The 18,918-nt window shown below is 42.3% G+C and overlaps 1 protein-coding gene across 1 annotated transcript; it reads right to left on the bottom strand.

The window, feature by feature from the left end:
• Nucleotides 1-1,733: 1,733 nt before the first annotated feature.
• On the bottom strand, nt 1,734-18,563 carry HACD4 (3-hydroxyacyl-CoA dehydratase 4). The gene is made up of 8 exons (XM_424816.8): nt 18,454-18,563; nt 17,017-17,157; nt 15,263-15,366; nt 13,457-13,584; nt 8,499-8,611; nt 5,953-6,059; nt 5,217-5,348; nt 1,734-4,494 (listed from the first exon to the last, which is right to left on the bottom strand). The coding sequence occupies exons 2-8, from the start codon at nt 17,088-17,090 to the stop codon at nt 4,412-4,414; spliced, it is 741 nt and encodes a 246-aa protein (XP_424816.3). The 5' UTR covers nt 17,091-17,157; nt 18,454-18,563; the 3' UTR covers nt 1,734-4,411.
• Between the last annotated feature and the right edge of the window lie 355 nt (nt 18,564-18,918).

The following is an 18,918-nucleotide window of genomic DNA, read 5'->3' on the forward strand; positions in this document are numbered from 1 at the left end:
ACTGATAGCACTTCTTACTGATAACATGATGATCTGGGAGCCACACCCCCTACAGGAATTCTCTTAATTTCAGGGCCCATAACCCTTCTGTGCAGAAGAAATTTTCCACTGAATTCATCATTGGCATTTCCCACCTAAAAATGTGAGCTGTAACGTTGATGCATTGTTTCAGCAATTAGTTATGCGGAAAATTACCACAGTGCTTGCTTGTATGTCTAAAGTAGTGGGTAATAATGATGATTTCCTGCTCTGTAAGCAGCAGTATGTGAGAAGACGTCTAAAGGTGAATGCACAAAAGGGCTCTGAAACCATTGTGCTCTTCAAAGTAACCTCTAGCAAAGCCAATATTTTAGTGCAGCCACCTCTAGTGTGCTATTGCAAAGTAACCTACAGCTCCACTCATCTGAGTTTGTCTGTGTTAGCATTCTATTTCAGATGAAAAGTGTGATTATTTAAGAGGAATCTGTGGGTTACGCTTATGCGGTGCGTTAGTTTGCATAGTGGAACAGTACACAAACTGCTGAATTGGAGTATATATATATATAGTGGAAGTACTCCTACATAGTATATAACTGTGTGTTCAGCCCACAGAACTAAACTAAAGCTAGTTAGGAATATAATCCTCTGAAAGGCTGAGAAGTTCACTGTTGGGTACTTGTAGTGTATCCTTTTATCATTCCGTGTCTTTTGGGCTGCTTTTCCTGGTAACGTGCATAGCCTGTGACGGAGAGACTGTTCCTCCAATTGTGTGCTTGTGCTGGAGAAATGAATATTATTTTTATTACTGGGTGATCTCTTTCAAAACAGAACGTTCCTCTGGAGACAGTGACTTTCAAGGACTGAGGTGCACAAGTTAATTGCTACTGCAGTTTAGATGTGTGACAAGGGAGCTGGAGCTGGAGCAGGCAGTAGGATGAGTTCTTCTGATTCCAGCATAGCTGTTCTGTAGGCAAGCAAAAAGAACATTGAAGAATGGCTTATAAAAGTTGAATTGTTTCTTTAATTTTTATATACAAACCTGTTTTCACATTTCATATATATACTCATGAATTCAGTCTCACACTGCATAAGCTGTATGAAGACAGATGTTTTTTTAGATGTCAGACAAATATGGTAGATATGCTTCTGTTCCTGAAGTGACTGTTTAATGTATCACTTCCTAGTGATATTCTTTCACCCTTGTCTATAGAGATGGCTCTTTGTCGTCTTTATATAGTTATGTAAGAAAAGTGCTTATTTTGTTCAAGGGTTTTGTTTCCCAGAGGTGGAAAGAAGTCAGGCAATATTTGAAGCACTTTTATGCCTGCCCAGTCTTCATCTTTCCAGGAATTACATAAGGTAGGGTTGAAGTTAAAGTGGCCTACTGTGGTCATACGTGGGAGGCTTTCTTCCCTAAGTCTCCCTCTTGTCTGCCCCAAGTTACATCTGTACCAGAAATGGGGGAAGTTACCAGTAAGTAACTTTATATGCTGGAGTTCCCTCTCACAGTGACTTTAAAGAATTGTTCTACTATTCCAGCCTTTTAGCCGGCTATTAGAATCAATGCAATGGAAGCAGAATACATATTTTTATGTTAAAACAAACAAGAATATCTGTGCTGGATTTCAGCTGGCTGGTTGCTGGATGCTTACCCAGCCTCCTAACCAGAACAGGGAGAAAATCTTAGAGGTAGGGCTTAGTCAAAGGCAGGGAGATCACTCACCATTTACCATCATGAGCAAAACAAACTTGGGTCGGGGGAAGATCAGTTTATTGCCAAATAAACATAGCATGGTGATAAACAAATATAAAAAACAGTCCCTCCTACATGCTCAACTCCAATTCTTAATTCTTGTCAGGGGAGATGGGAAATGAGGATTGGGATAACACTGTCTTTTCTGCTGCTTTCTTCTCATACTGTACCCCTGCTCTGGTGTGGGACCCCTCCTTCAGCATCTGCACTGGTGCAGACCCTGCTTGTGCACTGTAGTATTTCAAGAGCTGTTCCAGCATATGTCTTCACTGTGGAGTAGAGGCCATCTGGAAAAGGTTGCTCCGGCATTTCCATGGCTTCTTCAGTGAGTCCACATCCACTGCTGCAGTCCTTCGTTGCTGCACTTGGAGTTCTGCTCTGTGCCTGGAGCACCTCCTGCTGCACTGACCTTGGCACCCACAGGGCTGCTTCTCACACATGTTCTCACTCCTCTCCCTCACAGCTAGCATGCAGTGTTTTTACTTTTTCTTAAATAATATTTTCACAGAAGGACTACTCACAATGTTAATAGGCTCAGTGGTATCCTGTGGTGGCTGTTTTGGAGTCATCTGGTACCAGCTCTCTGGCCAGCTCACAGCTGTGGGCCTCTTCTCACAGAAGCCATCCACGCACCTTCCCTTGTGCTGCATAAACCCAATATAATATGTCGTGTTTCCTCCTGCAGGGTCACTGAATAGTCGGAGGGGACCTTGAGGATTCTTCAGTTCCAACCCCCTGTTGTGAGCAGGGCTGCCCCCCACCAGCTCAGGCTGCCCAGGGCCCCACCCAGTTTGGCCTTGAGCACCCCCAGGGATGAAGACTCCGCAGCTTCTCTGGGCAGCTGTGCCAGTGCCTCACCACTCTCTATGTATTCTAGTACCTAAGAATTTCTTTCTAACATTTAACTTAAGTCTATTCCCCTCTACTTTAAAGCCATTCTCCCCTGTCTTATCCCTATCAGACTGTGTGAAAAGTTGGTCTCCCTCTTACTTATAAGCTCCTCAAGGTACTGGAAGGCTGCAGCTATGTCTCACCAGAGCCTATTCTTCTCCAGGCTGAAAAAGCCCAGCTCCCTCAGCCTCTCTTCACAGGAGAGGTTCTTCCACCCTCTGACCACCTTCACGGCCCTCCTCTGGATCCACTCCCACAGCTCCACATCCTTCCTGTACTATTAACTCTGGTTTTAAGTCAAAGACATTCGATTGAATCACCAAGAGGGGAAATGTCCATATTTCACTTTGCATATTGCAGTGTCATCTGATTGTGAAGTGTTCCTGTTTTAGCTCTTTCCTTTGAAACTGCCATCTTCTTCAGCTGCTTATACTTTTTTTTTTATTCAGACTGTCTGCACTTGGATTGGTTTGGGTCACGCAGAAGTCCAAAGTGAAAGTACGTCTGTGTCTGTAACAACATCCAAATTACTAACTCTTGACTGCAGTGCTTTCAAAATATCCAGGGTCCCCATTAAACTACTGCATGTAGGATCCCGTTGCTTGTACTTTGCATATATCCCAGTGGTCACAACAGTCTGCAGGTGCTGTCTGCCACATACATTTAATAAAAATTATAGTAGGTGACTTTTCATAACAGCTGGCCTCAAGACCAGTCTAACTTGTCTGCTACTTAAAACAGTTTGAACACCCCCTCTCAAGAGCATGGTTTAGATAATTACACTAACAGCCTCTTTGTTATGCGATAGTGTTAATTTCCCCTGTCACTCTTCCATCCTTTCCTCAGTTTTCTGTTTTCTCCTTCTTACTGGGTTCCCTGGGCTGCTATATGTTCTTGACTCCCAAATTCAAAAGACTGTGCTCTGGTTGCTTCCTCACAGGTAGTCCACTAGAAGTAAAAAAGGCTGTGAACTTCAGTAAAACAGGTAGAATTTTGCACGTGGCTTTTTTGATGGTCAGTACCTTCACTTTAAAGAATAACATTCATTTGGCCTGAACTCATGCTTCTCTTGCCTATCTGTTTGCTGTTCAGCATTAAAGAAAAATCACAGCAAGGAAAAAGATTCTCAGCATCTACCAGTGCCGTGATGATAAGCTTTGCTTGGATATATTGTACCTGAGTACCTGATCATTTGCCCTCATGGTTTACTTTGCTGGAATCTCTTTGGCAGAAGTGAATGCTGGGCCAGAATATCAGGGGTCTTTTGTGAATGTCTGCAGCAATCAGCATATGAATCTCATAGGCTGCAAAGCTTCCAGCTTCTGCTCCTTGACAGATCCGCATTATAGCCAGTTTATATATAGGAGGCACATACATGTTTGCCTAATATAGTATATTAAGTAGTGGCGGTGGCTTTACAGAATATCTGATGATGATGAGGCAATAATTAACACCAAAATAAGGGTTGTTAGTGTAACTGTGGTGAAGGCATTCTTCTATTTATTTATTTATTTATTTATTTATTTTTCTGAGTTCTCTTTTATTAGAAAAATATTCATTTTTAACAATCCTGACATTTGCAGTCAAAACTTCCAAAAGTAACAAGTTATTCCAAGCTGCTCCATTTTTTTGAGGAGCATTAGAGATGTTTCTTTTCTGAAGACTGAACACAGCTGGATAATGTGCATGCAAACAGGAGTTATGCATGGGAAGTCTTTGTCTCTTTTTGCCTACGACACGTACTAGCCCACTGGGAATACATTTCACAATTCAAAACACAGTATCAGCTTAGCTGCTTTTCTTTTTGGAGTTGCCTGTTTCTAGGTGAGCCTTCCTTTCTGAGAAGAGGTTCCGGATGATAAAGCACATACCTGAATTAAAACAAAATGGTGTAAGAACGAGGGAAGGGAGCCCAAAGTGCCCTCAGTTCATGTAGAAGGAACAACACAAGCCTTTGTATGGCAACTCTGAACAGTCCCTTTTGTGAACATAAATACAGAACACTACGTAACTATGATGAGATTCTTCCAATTAGCCTTAAAGCCAATAACAGAACAAAGGCTTAGCTGCAAGGTTAGCTGTAGTTCAAATTTTACAACAGAATATTGTTGTGGAGGAGAAAAGGGTCAGTTTATATGCAATTATTGGCTTTTAAAAAATCCCTTTGATAGATAAATAGGCCACAGAAGTCTTAATATAGATGTAAGCCTTCACACCAAATGAGAGGAATGAGTGAGGAAGCATAGCACAGAATATGACCAAATGGGAACTGATTAAAAAGAAAACTTCCCAAGTTTATATAAGGCCAAGATAATTGAAGAATATTATATATGCATACATGTATAATTTTTTTAATTTTTTTTAATCTCTCCAACACACACACCACGTCTCTTGCAAAATCAATTATTTCTGCTTGAAAAACATCTGCGTTCACACCAGCGGGTAATGAGCCATCCTGCAGTACTCTACACGAGGTACTGCAAAGAAAATTACAGTTTGTGAAAGGAGCTACGCTGATTTGATTGTGATTTTTAGTTGTTAAGGGCACTACAGTTGTGTTGAGACCGGGCTTTCTGGAGGATGAGATACTTACCTGTAAACAGCACTAGCAGGTACATTTTCAGAACATAGGGGAAGTAGACTGAGAAGGCAAATGGAAATGGTAGCTTGACGGAGTATGTGCCAAAGGTTTCAAAGTAAGGCAGTGATACACAGATTGCAAATGCTGTAAAATAACAGGTAAGCCTTTAGTCAAAAGAAGTGGAAGGCCATCATCAAAAAGATCTGTAGGGCACAGATAGCCGTGCTGTATGCTGAATTTATGATCTCATTTCTATGCACAGGTACACATCATTTTCTCCTTGAGTTCAGTTTTGTAGGTCTGAGGTACTACTTTACATTAACACAAGAATTAGGAGATTTTACTATTCATAAAAAATTCTGCCACTGCTGCAGTTGCGCTGCTGCCCATATGATCTCAGTGGGCACATTTCCCAGTGTAAGTGTGGTAAGTGGCTAAGCATGGCTAAGCTGGTAGTGTTAGCCTCAGTGAGCAAAAAGGCAGTATTGCTATTTGTAGGCTAATGCAGTCAGTCTGGAATGGAGAATCTCTGCGTTTCGCCATACTCTTAAAAAACAGAACTCACAAGAAGAAAAAAACTACAGAAAAGACACGAGTGATACAGAAGCTAATAAGGCTGTACAAAAACTTTTATGTCTGTTTTGGCAACACAGAAATGTCTTAGAAACACAAATGACAATTGAACAGATAACATTTTATTGGAGAAGATAAATGAATGTGTGGTTGGTCCCCCATCCCATCTCCTTACCTTTAGCCAGAACTGAAAGCGGATAGAGCAGGATGCACAGTGAGAAGTTCAGCCATGTCAGTGGTAAGTAGTGAATTCCCATCCTTGCCAACATGTTGTAAGTGTACCTACAGCAAAAGGAAGAGTAGGTGATCTCAGATGGAATAAGCATGTCTTTAAGAAGCATTACTGAACAATCTGAACAATTGCAGACAGCAAGACAGCCCTCCAGCCCAAAGTGCACTTGATTCCGACTCAGTCCATCAGACAACAGATTTCAGATGGGCACTTTACAAGAGAGGGGCAGGTGCTGCATGACTGCTGGTTGGATTAAGAAAATGCTGATATATGTCTGCTGGAATGGTTAAAGCACTGCTAGAGGTTGAACAGCCAGGTACACACAGATATTCACTCTTCTGCAGTATGGCTGTCCCTCCCCTGGGCCTCAAAAGAGGTCATTGGTGCAAAAAAAAAAAAAAAAGAAAAAAGAAAAAAAAAAATAGTAGTAACACTCCAATGCACTGCAGCATTTTGGTCTTACTGTGGCTGCTGATGTTGATGTCTCCCACGAGGAGACCTTAATGCCTAGGATCTCAGACTCCAAAAGGAAGCTAAAGATAGTGAGTTTCTGTGACCTATAAATGATAAGTGGCTTTCCGGACAAGTGGAGAAGCCTGTCCATTCATGCTTTTGGCCACTTGAAAGGCTAATCTCTAGCCTGGTAATGCGAGAGATCTCTAAAAAAGGATGAACCACTCTTAGCCAGAACAGTTTCTGACAGATAAAGCCAGCCTTAAACAAACCTCATGCTTCTTCTGCCAACTAATTAATTAGACTAATTTTGTATAATTCCTGGACTGTAGAAGAGGAGACTGGCAGGCTAGAAATGTATCAGTTTCTCTCACGCTTGCCCTCTACAACTTCTCCATTTTTTAAATTTGTGTTTCTAAGCCTTAACCTCAACCAAGTGGAAAAAGGAGACAGCAATTCCCTCTCTATATACTTTCCAGGACTGTTTAGGATATAAGCAAGAAAGCTCAGGTATGGAAAACTTTTCAGTATTTGCCGTCAGTGTATCATTAGCCGTAATGCACAGGATATTTATGTCCCTGAAGAACTGTGTGCTAGAATTTGTTAATAATTCAAGACTCGTATGCTGAGGGATGGAATAATGTCTAATGATCCTTTGAGTTGCTAGACCACAGCACATATGCTGTAAAATAAACCATTTAAGATGGCTAAGTCAGCAGGAGTTATTTCATGCATTCATGTTTTAATTGCAGACTTACTGCTTCCGACCAGTATATCCTACCTGTCTATTAAAGAGCCATTGTTACTGCAGTAAAGTTGGACTCTGTTCTTCAACAATAATGTAAAATATTTATGCATTGACAGGATGATTATGCATCAACAGGACTGTACAGCCAATATTATTTACACTTTTGGCCTCTCCCTGGCTGCACAGAATGTTTTAGTTTGAAATTAAGCTCTACTGTGTTGGCTTTACTAAATTCAAAAATAAATGGAATGGAGTGATGGTCCAAATAATTAAGGCAAAAAGTGGTTTATTAATGCATGCAGTACAAACCGATTTTAAGTCAGCTTCAGACTTTCTTATCAATCCTACCAGCCGTTTTCCTTTACCAGGTCTCCTTTGTAACACACATTTCTTCTGCTGCTTAAATACCTGTTCCCCAATCAGTCCCCAAAATGATGCATTCAAAATAGCAGAGGACTACTTTAGCAGATAGATAAGTAGTGTGCAGCCTATAAAGAAATCTGCTCCTGCTGGGAGGTTATCATGAGGGCTTTGCCTTGTTTAAATACTTAACTCCATCTGCCCTCCTTGCTGTAAGCCTGCTAACTGAGGCTCACAAAAGCTTAAGTAACGTTTGAAAAGTGTTACTGACTGCAGATATCAAAGCAAGAATCAGCAAGATGGAATTCTCAGTGTTATATTCTACCATGGTCACTATCCACCACACAGATCTTTTGAGATAAAAATCCTGAACTGTGTTGTGTCCTTTTTTGTCTCTTGTGAGCTCTCCCTTTGCGTGCAACTACACCAAAATTCTCGCTCTCTGCAGCAGGAGCTCCTTGGCTATCCGTACAAAGCACAGTGCAACCAAATGCAGAATGACTTTTCAGACTGAGGAAGAAGTAAGGTGCTGCCTTACTGCGCTGTCTGTCTTGGATCAACATGAGATACTAAAACAAATAGCTGTGCTCTTAAATACTAAAGCAGCGGGATTGTAAATCACACTAGGAAACTGCCATTCCTCAGCAGATGGTTAGGATTGTCTTCATTCTTTTCGTTAAGAAAGATCCTTTGTACTAGAAATGTTAATGCAGTGATTTACTTCTGTAAATTGCTCCATCCCTCAGATATGCCAATTATTATAAAAATTAGAAAGCAGCTGATCAAGTCTAAGCTTTTACTTAAAATTGGTAATACTCTTTTCTGCCAGTTTCAACATAGTGAAATGATGAAGCTACAACACAGTGCTGAAACTCTCCTTGCAAGTACAAACCACTCTCCCTTCACAGTTTCACTGCTGACTTCTTACCTGACCACATCTAATAAGTTCCAAAGGAAAAATAGAACACACACAATGTATTTCCCTTGAACTTCTTCCTGACTGTTGATCACGACAAACAACACAACTATTCTCTCAGTGATCTGAAAGGAAAAAAAGAATTGTGAACTCGGGTTAGCACCTTCAACAGCTCTCATTTCTATGCTATGTTAGTGAAACAATATGCCGGACAGCAGTAATGTCAAATTCCCAGCTCTGCTTTCCGTAGCTTGGAGATACGGATCTTGAAGGATCTCTCTCACAGGAGATATGCAAAAATTAGGAAGAAAAGTTAAATTACTTGCTTTTCTTCCTTTCTTATTCCTGGACAGAGAAAAAAAAGCAGCTTTCAGCTCACCATTTATATCAATTGTTGCCATAATATTTATGGCATAACAACATTTTCCTAATGGCTGACCCTCAACTGATCCAAAAGGCATTCCTTTACAAATGAAAAGATATAAAATAGATTGCAGTGTCTCCAGCATAAAAAATATTGTGGCAATATTACAGTTCAGTAATTTAAAAATAAGTGAGGGGTTTTGTTTTTTTTTTTTTTTTTGGCAGCTTTCTTCAGCAAGTTTCATATCTGTATCTGTGCAATATCTTGTAAAAGAAATACACCGATAATCTTCGGTACTGCTGAGAATCACCTGTGAAACTTTCCCTGTACTGCAGTGGTTCACTCTGACTTACGACCTGTTTTAAATGTCAAAGGGGAAAAACATGCTTGTCCAGCTGACATAGGTCAGTTTTAAACCAACTGGCACACAAAGTCACTTCTTAAAACAACTTCAACGGGAATGATGAGTAAGATAAAGCACTGAAAAGTCACGAGAAGAAAACCAATTAGCATGGTGATTTTCATTAGCATGGTCAGTTTTCTTTACCGGTTTTCCCCTTCCCCTCACTCCCTCCTTAAAGTAAAACGTCACTTGCCTGCTCAGCAGTTTTATGAAATAGCTTTGCTGCATAATATTTACCAGCATCGGTGTGGAATATTTTGTCTACAGAATTTTTTTATTTTTTTTTGCAAACAACATGGATCACAGAAATGTACAGCCATCACTGTACTACTCAGCCAAATTACACGAGAGCCATTTTTCATGCAGAAAGGAATGTGCCCATCCCTTAGTTACCTGGTTCCTCATCTCGGACAGCACCGAGAGGCACAACAGATAATGTGGTTTTGCCACCTCTCTCACAAGACTGTCATCTTGTGCATTTGATCCCTTTGGTCCCTAACATACAAAGTGACCTCCAAGAAGGTACTGTTGACACGCCAGGAAACAGAGAATGAGAGGTAGAAAGTCCTTCGTTTCTACACTGATGCTGAGGAATGTGGCAAAGAAGTGAGGGAACTGGAAGTCCTGCTGCAGGATCTGAAATCAGATGTAGTCTCAGAGATAGCAGAAGCGTGGTAGGACAACCATCACAAAAGGAGGAAATCAAAAGAAAGGTAAAAGTAGTGGAATTGTGGAATGGGACTGTGTGCTGCAGAGAATAAATAGAACAGAAACTGAGTTAAAAGGATTTTGGTGAAGAATGGTAAAGGAGTGCAGTGCTGGTATTAAGGGCACTTTGTTACAGACCCAAAAATCAGATTGTGCTGCGGAGAGAGAATTCTGCAATCCTGTTAGTGTGAAAGATAACTCAAGGAATTGCCACAGGGAACTGTCCCACCTGGAGACAAAAGCTTTATCACAATAATGAAAGGTCAACACATTTTTCTCTGTGAGAGCTGTCAGATTTTTCAAAGAATCACTTGCTACTCAGGAGGTGGTGCTGGGTGGAAAAGTGCTACAAAAAACAGGGGTTGAATGGTTAGGAACTGATTCCATTCCAGTGAGACAGGAGGACATACAGTAACTCACATCCCCAATTGCAAAAGGATGAGCACTGGGTGATGTAGCCACTATTAACAGAGTAGCTTTGGAGAACCAGCTTCATGGTCTCAGAGCAGGAGTGGCTGTGGTGCTCTTCTCCTTGGACACAGAGTGCTGCACAAGAGGCAGCAAGTACTGCCTGACTGGAGCTCAAACACATACCCTCCACCACAGGACTCTTATTTGGAAAGGGCAGAGGTGGGGGAATAAGCCACCTTAGCTGCACAAAATGAAGCCAGTGATCAGACTGTAAAGCAGGTTAAGTGCCTGCAGTAGTGGGGCACTGGGCATGACACAGAGCAGGTTCTATGCAAGTCTTCTGCTCCTGCTAAACACCGGTCTCAGCCAACATGCCATGAGATGCACAAAGCAGCCATGGAGTCTGAAAGTGAAAACCACCTGTGGTCTTGCAACGGAACAAACTTGTGAGGATGCTCTTGTGAGCATGCAGGTCTAGCTGCCCAGTGCACTTGTGATGGCTTCAGGAAGATCAACACCATACTTCATTTCCACGCCAACTAAGAGGTTGCCTTTCTGCTTACACCTATTCCCTGTCAAAACACTGTGCCCTTTTCTTTCATAGCACTCACAGCTTGGGTTACCCAGACAAATTATGCATTAGTGAGAGTCCAGGGAGATCTTCAGATGTTCAGGAAAAGGACAAAATGCTACCTGAGGAAGAGGCACTTCCAGAAAATGTCACTTGGTGTGAGCCTTGGCACACATATCTGGAATCATATGTAAATATCTATGTGTGCTCACATACACGAATGTGTATACCTAGGTTTACATACACATACAAACTGCTAAGATGCAGCTCATTTGTATAGATCGTCTGTCTCTTGCACAAAGGAAAATACATCATTCTCTGTCACTACTCCCTTAAAAAAAAAAAAAGTAGCAAAACCAGAAGTCCAGTGTTTTCATGTTCAGAAAAGGGAAGTATGTGCTAACACATCACAAAGCATAAATAAAATGGTTTCATTTTTAATTCCTTCTAGATCTGTGTGTTAAACTGGAGTTTCCTTCCTGTCCCAGCATTGGTCTCTCACAGGATACAGCAAGTGTTATAGAAGAGTGTAAATTTCCACAAGGCAGCCTGGGCATTTAAACAAGTAAGTGAAACAGAACAGATCAGACTGGCTGAGGTTTGGGCAGGAGCAGGCTGCACATTCGCTTCCATTTACTAATAACAGTGACTACGTAGTATCATTAGTACCTGAAACTCTTAGAAAGATCAGTCTTTTCCTACATCTCTTGCTGAAGTACCAGTGCCATCTGTTTTTGCTCCCTGGGCAGAAGAATACTAAATTCCACTGCTTTGGCAAATACAATGATACGTGATGCATACCCTGTCTCCTGGCCTCCTCCCAGTCACCCAGTCTGCAAATGCCATGAGAGACATTCGTTTGCACCAGCTTTGTGCCCCTCCCTTCACTTCCCTTTCTCAAGAACACCCATTACATGCGAACTGTATTTCTTTTGCAGTGTGGCTTGGCCTTGGCCTACCTAATTCTTTTCACAATTCTAGTGGTCTGAAACTGTCCCTTGATGAGGCTGTCCCAACTCGGTTTTCCCGAAAACACCCCTGACCTTGTTTTTGCACTGTCTATAATGGGTATCTCAATGTATTTCCTGGAAATTCTTCATTCAAACTCCACTTAAAGCTTCTCTCTGCAGTAGACTGCAGAAAAAATCAGCTGTCACAGGGGTGCATTTGCAGCTGGTTTTATTGAAGGTGATGTTACCTCTGTCCATGTGCTTCTACAGCACTGCCCCTGCCACCTGCTCTCAACTCTGAGATGAACTTAACTGTGGATATGCATGAACGTGCATGCCCCCAGGGATGCATCTAAGGATATCATGTACACTTACAGTCAGAACAAGCAGTGGGAAAAAAGAACTGCACAACCACTACCAAATTATTGCAGCTTTACAGTGCGCTATCAGTAGTAGTCCAGCAGGCTGTGGTATCAAAAAGCCTGTGCATCTTATCTGGATAGCATGAAAGTGATGCTAACATCAAGATAAGATAGCTTTTTTGAGGGGGAAATAGCCAAGTAAAGATCCAAATCTATCTTTACTGTAGGGCAAATGCTGAGAGTCACAGTGCCAAACCCTCCCTGACCCACCTTGTTAATGCTGCCCTGGAGAATACTGCAGTAATTGCAGTACCCAAGAAAGATCACTGTTTTCTTGCTCACAGTTCACATCTAGTATTTTCTGTGGTGGCTCACAGCAGTGTGTGTGCATTCTTCCCTGATCTCTGCTTCCGTAGGGATCGATGTGGGGAAATGTCAGGGTTGGGGAATGTGTAAACTTTTCCAGGGCAGACCTCGCTCTAATGCCTGTCAGCTTACTGGGCTCCTGGGCTGCTCTTCTCTCCAAGAAATGACATGAGATTTGTTAAAGGATATATGAGATTGGATGCTTTTCAAAAAATAAAAATAATAAAACAAAATCTGATTAGTGTAAGAAGGTATGGATTTAAACAGGGAGAAAAAGCAGTTAATTGTTTTTGACAAATTTGATATCATACTTCATGCTGCATGAGCAGCATGAAGAACAGAGATCTCTACCAGTCAATCCATCTCTAATGGAGATTTAAAAAGAGGAACATCTTCACCCTTGTAATATGTCACTTGGCAAAAATGGGCTACCCAGAAAACTAAAAACACAACTGACTTACCCTTAGTCTTCTACCCTCTGACTGCAGAGAGCAACGCTAGTTTCACCATTATTCAAATACTAAGGATTAGAAAGGTTTGAAGGTAAATTCAAGTCAACAGTTTTACTTTTTCCAGTGCATTAAAAAAAAATTTCCAAAACCTGAGTTGAACTCCCGACAGAAAGCAAGAGTGTGGTATGGAAAATGCCAGCAAACCACAGAATTACTGGGGCTAGAAGGGATCTCAAGATATCATCACACTCCACCCCCCCTGCTTAAGCAGGTACTCTACAATAGATCACACAGGCAGGCATCCAGACCTTTCAGGGTAGTTCAGCGTGGCTAGTTCAGAAGTACATATGTTGTAGAAGAGGGGTCTTGAGCTAAGGACATACCTGCAAAAACCTGGGCAAGAGACGGCTTTTATCAATGCCAATGAGGATGTGTAGGATCTCCAGTACAGATAACAACTGACAAAGGCGCATCACAAGTCCTATGGAGTAAAATGTGTCGGCCAATGAATCTACAGGTAAAATGAAGAAAACTGGAGTTGGTTACAAAGTAAAAGTCCAGACCAAGGGCTGAGTTTGATTCTGCCTGTTGCACCTGGAAATGACAAGAGTTCATATGGTACCAAAACTTGAGGTAGCAAAAGCAGAGATTTAGGGAAGGAAAAAGGCAGCCTGTTGTGTCAGCAGAATGGTAGAATCACAAGGCTGGACAGGACCTACGAGATCATCCAGTCCAACCATCTTCCCATTACCCTTGCTACCACAAGCCACTAAACCATATCTCGTAGCTCCTCACCCAGACACCTCTTGAACACTGCCAGGGACGGCAACTCTACCACCTCCCTGGGCAGGCCATTCCAGTGCCTGACAACCCTACTGAGAGAAAAAGTTTTTCCTTATGTCTAATCTAAACCTCCTCTGGCACAAGTTGTGGCCATTTCCTCGCGTCCTGTTTGTTGCCTGGGAGAAGAGGCCAAACCCCTCCTCATCACAGCCTCCCTTCAGGAAGTTGTAGAGTGCAATGAGGTCTCCCCTGAGCCTCCTCTTCTCCAGACTAAACAATCCCAGCTCCCTCAGCTGCTCCTCATAAGTGCTGTGCTCCAGATCCCTCACTAGTTTTGTTGCCCTTCTCTGGACACATTCCAGGGCCTCAATGTCTTTCTTGTAGTGAGGGGCCCAAAACTGAACACAGTACTCGAGGTGCAGCCTCACCAGAGCTGAGTACAGGGGGATGATTACCTCCCTGCTCCTGCTGGCCACACTATTTCTAATGCAGGCCAGGATGCTGTTGGCCCTCTTGGCCACCTGGGCACACTGTCAGCTCATGTTCAGCCAAGCATCAACCAGCACCCCAGGTCCCTTTCCTCTTCACAGTCATCCAGCCACTCTGCCTCAAGCCTATAGCACTGCATGGGGTTATTGTGGCCGAAGTGTAGGACCCAGCATGTGGCCTTGTTGGCCCTCATCCCATTCACCACAGCCCAGTGATCCAGCCTATCCAGATTCCTCTGACGGGCCTCCCTACCCTCAGGCAGATCTTACACAGAGGCAGCAACAGAGAAGAGAATGGGAGTGTCTGTATTTGATGCACTGGCAGACACTGCACAGGATGTGTTTGTTTACAGATATCCCTTTAGGATATTTCTAAACATGAAGAAGCATAAAATATGAGGAGATGCTGAAATTCCTGCCTGTATCTGTATGCATGATACCTTCGAAAACAACTAGACCACAAAATATGTATGTTATGTATCCACAACTACCACCTCTAAACTATTTTGAATTTCCAGTCATTTGTTTTCTATTTTTGTGCATTAACTTCAGACATCTGAAAGAGAAGTATGCTGTGAAGTTCTGGGAGATGCAAAGTGGTGTGCAGTAATTACAAAGATCTTCCCTCCCAGTGGCTTCAATAGGACTGATAACTCACCATAATGACTAAACCTACTCACATACAGGTCTGCGTCTAAATCAAATGTTGCTGGCACAGTACTGACTATTAAATAGCTCAATTTTTGATGCAGTGTACAAGTAGATTGTTCATCCTTTTTAATGAAAAGAAACAATGCTTTTCCGAATTAAAATTACAGCCCGTGGTATTGGACAGAGCTATGTATGTCTATATTTTGATAAATTTCTCTATACCACTGCCTCCTAAAATGTTTAAGGGAAATACAGAAGGAAACCTACCTTTTCCAAACGACATGTACCTGATGATCATATTTGTAAATATCCAGGAATGCCCACAGAATTGCATCAGGTCATACACAAACAGGTAGGTCTTCACGGTAAAGCTGTGGAGGTGAAAATGTTAAAGCAAACTGTATTATTTAAATACAAGTCCAAAAATTATGCCTTACGCTTAACTCCACGGAAATTACAACAGATGCAAAGAGCACAATAACACCATTTGATAGAGCAAATTCTCACCTGTGTCATTGTGCACACTTTCAAGTTACATTTAATAAATGGAATCTTCTGTTGAAGCAGACAAATCTTTATAGCTATTCTGATTTTCTTCCAATAGATAATCACAGAATCACAGAATGTCACGCATTGGAAGGGACCTTGAAAGATCATCTAATCCAAATAATCTGATTGCAGAATGCTACGGGTTCTGGAGATATTTAATTTCAATTCCAATAAATACATTTTCTTCTCACTTATTCTGTAGAGGGATGATTGTCTGTCCTCCAGCTACAAAAAGGACTATCTTTTTTGGAAATTAATTTGTTAATTTTTTTATTAGAATTCATCTCCTGTGTTTCACCGATTGATTCTCTGTCCCAGTAAGAAAAAAGATCTCTTGCCCCTTGATCCCATGTGTTTGTGTTAGTGTAAAATGTCTGCCACCAAACCTTTTTTCCTTATGTCCACACATAAACAAAGTGAACGTCTGTGCTTTGGAATATCTAGACATTATAAATGAATATAATTCATTCCCAACACTGTACTAAGGTTATAAATAACAAGAATGTGGGTGGTTGTGTTGTTTCTTAGTGGGCTTGTTTGTTTTGTCTTGTTTTTTGCAAACTGACCTAGATAATCTGACCTAGATTTTTAATCAAAGTATATCCCACGGTTATCACAGTAAATGCCTTTCTTTCTCTCTCTCTCTGATACACAGGATGGCTGCTATTCCAATAATTACTTCTGCAAGCACAGAAGGATTTGTTGGCACAATTTGCCTCCAAAGAGACATCAGTGCACTTTGATACTATGAAAGTGGGGTACTGAAGGTCCAAGACAAGAGACAATCCGTAAACATTTATTTTGGGAAAACTATGATACAGCTGAATTGGACTGAAATCCAGTGAGACTGAGTGACCTAAAATTCCACCTGCTTTCTTGCTGAACAGCAAATTTCTTTTTTCTTGTGGTTAAAAAAAAAAAAAAAAAAAAAAAAAAAAAAGTGGGACACTGTACATGGCGAAAAGACAAAAAAATATATAGTTGGGATTTATTGCCTTATTACTGTAGCCTGTAATGGGTAGGAAAGTTATAGGAATCATCATAAAAATCTTCAGGCTTTCCAGTCAGTGCCTCCACGAGTCCCTTTGGCCCCATACCACCATGTGGGCTTTGCACTGAATGCACTGAGCACACGGTCTCTTTCTTCTTCTGGAGCTTACCTCGTCTGCTACATCTGCCTCTTTTCCTCAGAACTTGTCTTTCAGTGGTTCAGGCTTTTATTTTCTGAATTCTTCCTCCATCCACTGGCTAGATATTATCGTATTAGCAATTCTTAAGCTTCCTAATCTTAGCTAAGCAGAGTGTAACCAAGATGTTTGTAACTGCAGCTTCATGTCAGCATTTAGTCATTGTGGCACCCACTCTATGTTAAACTCATGATCTTTTAAATGTACATGCTGTTGTTACAGATATCCCCATTATTGCCCATGAAGCATGGAGATGCACTGGCAGGCGCTGTGCCATTTTGTTACCTGGAGGACCGATCTCTCATGTGTTGATTCTCTCCGAGTGATGGAGTGGTCCTGATCTCAAAATGGGGTTTCATCTCACTGTGTTAATACTTGCACAAAAGGTACCAAGACCAAATCTGCCTTTGGCAGATGTGAATAAATCTGCAAAGAATAAAAGGTGATATCAGTGTAATCACAGGAGATGGAAATGTAGTTGTTCCCTATGATCTTCCTCATCTCCAGGGTGTTAAGGCCAGACCCTTCTCCTAGGTAATCAGGAGCAGACTGAAGTTAACCTATTTCCCTGTTCTGACAGTTTTATGTAACGAGAAAGTTCATCCACCTGCTTCTGTTTGACCAGCCACTGGCAGAAAAGATGGGCTTTAATTAGATATCCTTCTCCACTCAACTCACAGCAGGCACCACTCCACATTCACCTCACAGAGCCTGTGGCTGCAGCACCCTTGCAGGAAAAGCATGGACCAGCAAGTCCAGCAACTACCTGAGCTACCAGCAGCTCAGTTTAGGCTCACTGACTGACCTTGCCTCCTCAGTGCCTAGTTTACAAAGTGGAGTTTCTGCTGCCTTTGTTGTCTGTAGTGTGGTGCTGCACTTCAGTGCTTCCAAATTGCTTTTAATGTTTCTCAGACTGAAGGCACTGCACATCATGGTACCCTGGTAACAGGTGAAAGAAACAGACATGGGACTTGCAGTAAAGAGATACAGCAAGTGAACCTGCTGTCTGTTGTTCTGGTTTTCAATTCCACATTACCTGTTGTGACTGATTTTATAACAAATACACTGAAATGCTAGCAATCAGCACTACCTTGCATAGTGGCAGTGCTCACCTTAACCTCTGGCTCTAAGCTGGAAACTTAGAACCCTAGATGAAACACTGGGCCATTCTGATCTTATACAGGCAAGACATTTCCAAGCTTCTTTTCCTTCCTGCTGTTCAGCAGCAGGACGATATCCCCGTGGCTGAGCAGTAGGTCAGCCTGCACCTTGCTCAGTGGCAGTGCCGAATGAGGCCTCCCCCAGGGGTCCACATTTCCCAACCAGGGCCTCTGTGGGCCGGGTGTTTCCCTGCCAAGGCAGCAACTGCACTCTCTGCTGCCTTCCCTGAGCTCAGACTGGCTTGTTGCACATGACAAAGCAGCCCTTGCCCTGAAACCAGACAGCAGTGTTCCTTTCAGGTTTATTTAACTCTCTAGGAAAGGTCTGCTGGAAAACCCCCTTCACTGACGCGGTTTCCTTCAAAGTCACACTGGTCTGAACCTCTGCCCCCTCCCCCGCCCACCCTGTGGGAAGCTGCAAGCGCTGCAGGTCAGGAAGCAGAGCTGCAGAGACCATGCACGAAAGATGTGCTTTTCTCTCACAGGCACATCCCACTCCACTTTGTTTTCCCTTCCTTTTCCTGACGAGCAGCCTAGGTCATCTCTGCACAAGAGACATTACCTGTCACAGGGGTGAGACTGCTGCAATTGCTCCTGATCTTCCTCCTTTTTTCTCTTCACAGCTGCAGCAGCTGTTTGCTGGGATATCACCCCTCCTCTTTCCTCTTCCCCCACCCACAACGTCACTCTTTTGTAGCACAAAGCAGGAACAGTGCTGCACTTCCTAGAAGGGAGTTTCTAACCCCAAATGTCTCCACGCTGCCAGCCATGCTCCTCATACAGCCTAGCCCACCCTACTCTCACTGGGCCCAGCCTAGCCTAGCCTATCTTAACCTAGCTTAGCCCACTCTACCCTAGCCAAGCCTAACCTAAACCTTGCCTAGCTACTTCAGCCTAGCCAAGTCTGACTTGATCTAAGATAGCCTGACCTAGCCTAATTGGGTTTCTTTCCTGCATCAATAAGCTACTTTGTAAATCCCACCAACTTTGTCTCCCAAGACAGAGCGATATTTTGAGAGATCACTGG

The sequence above is a fragment of the Gallus gallus genome, chromosome Z (genome assembly GCF_016699485.2).
Source record: "Gallus gallus isolate bGalGal1 chromosome Z, bGalGal1.mat.broiler.GRCg7b, whole genome shotgun sequence".
NCBI classification, from domain to species: domain Eukaryota; kingdom Metazoa; phylum Chordata; class Aves; order Galliformes; family Phasianidae; genus Gallus; species Gallus gallus.

Coding starts and splice junctions, on each gene's coding strand:
- HACD4 (XM_424816.8), bottom strand. CDS start 17,090: ATGAAACCCCATTTTGAGATCAGGACCACTCCATCACTCGGAGAGAAT. Junction 13,585..15,262: donor GTACATGTCGTTTGGAAAAG/GTAGGTTTCCTT, acceptor TTTTACCTGTAG/ATTCATTGGCCGACACATTT. Junction 5,349..5,952: donor GCTTTCAGTTCTGGCTAAAG/GTAAGGAGATGG, acceptor GTTATTTTACAG/CATTTGCAATCTGTGTATCA.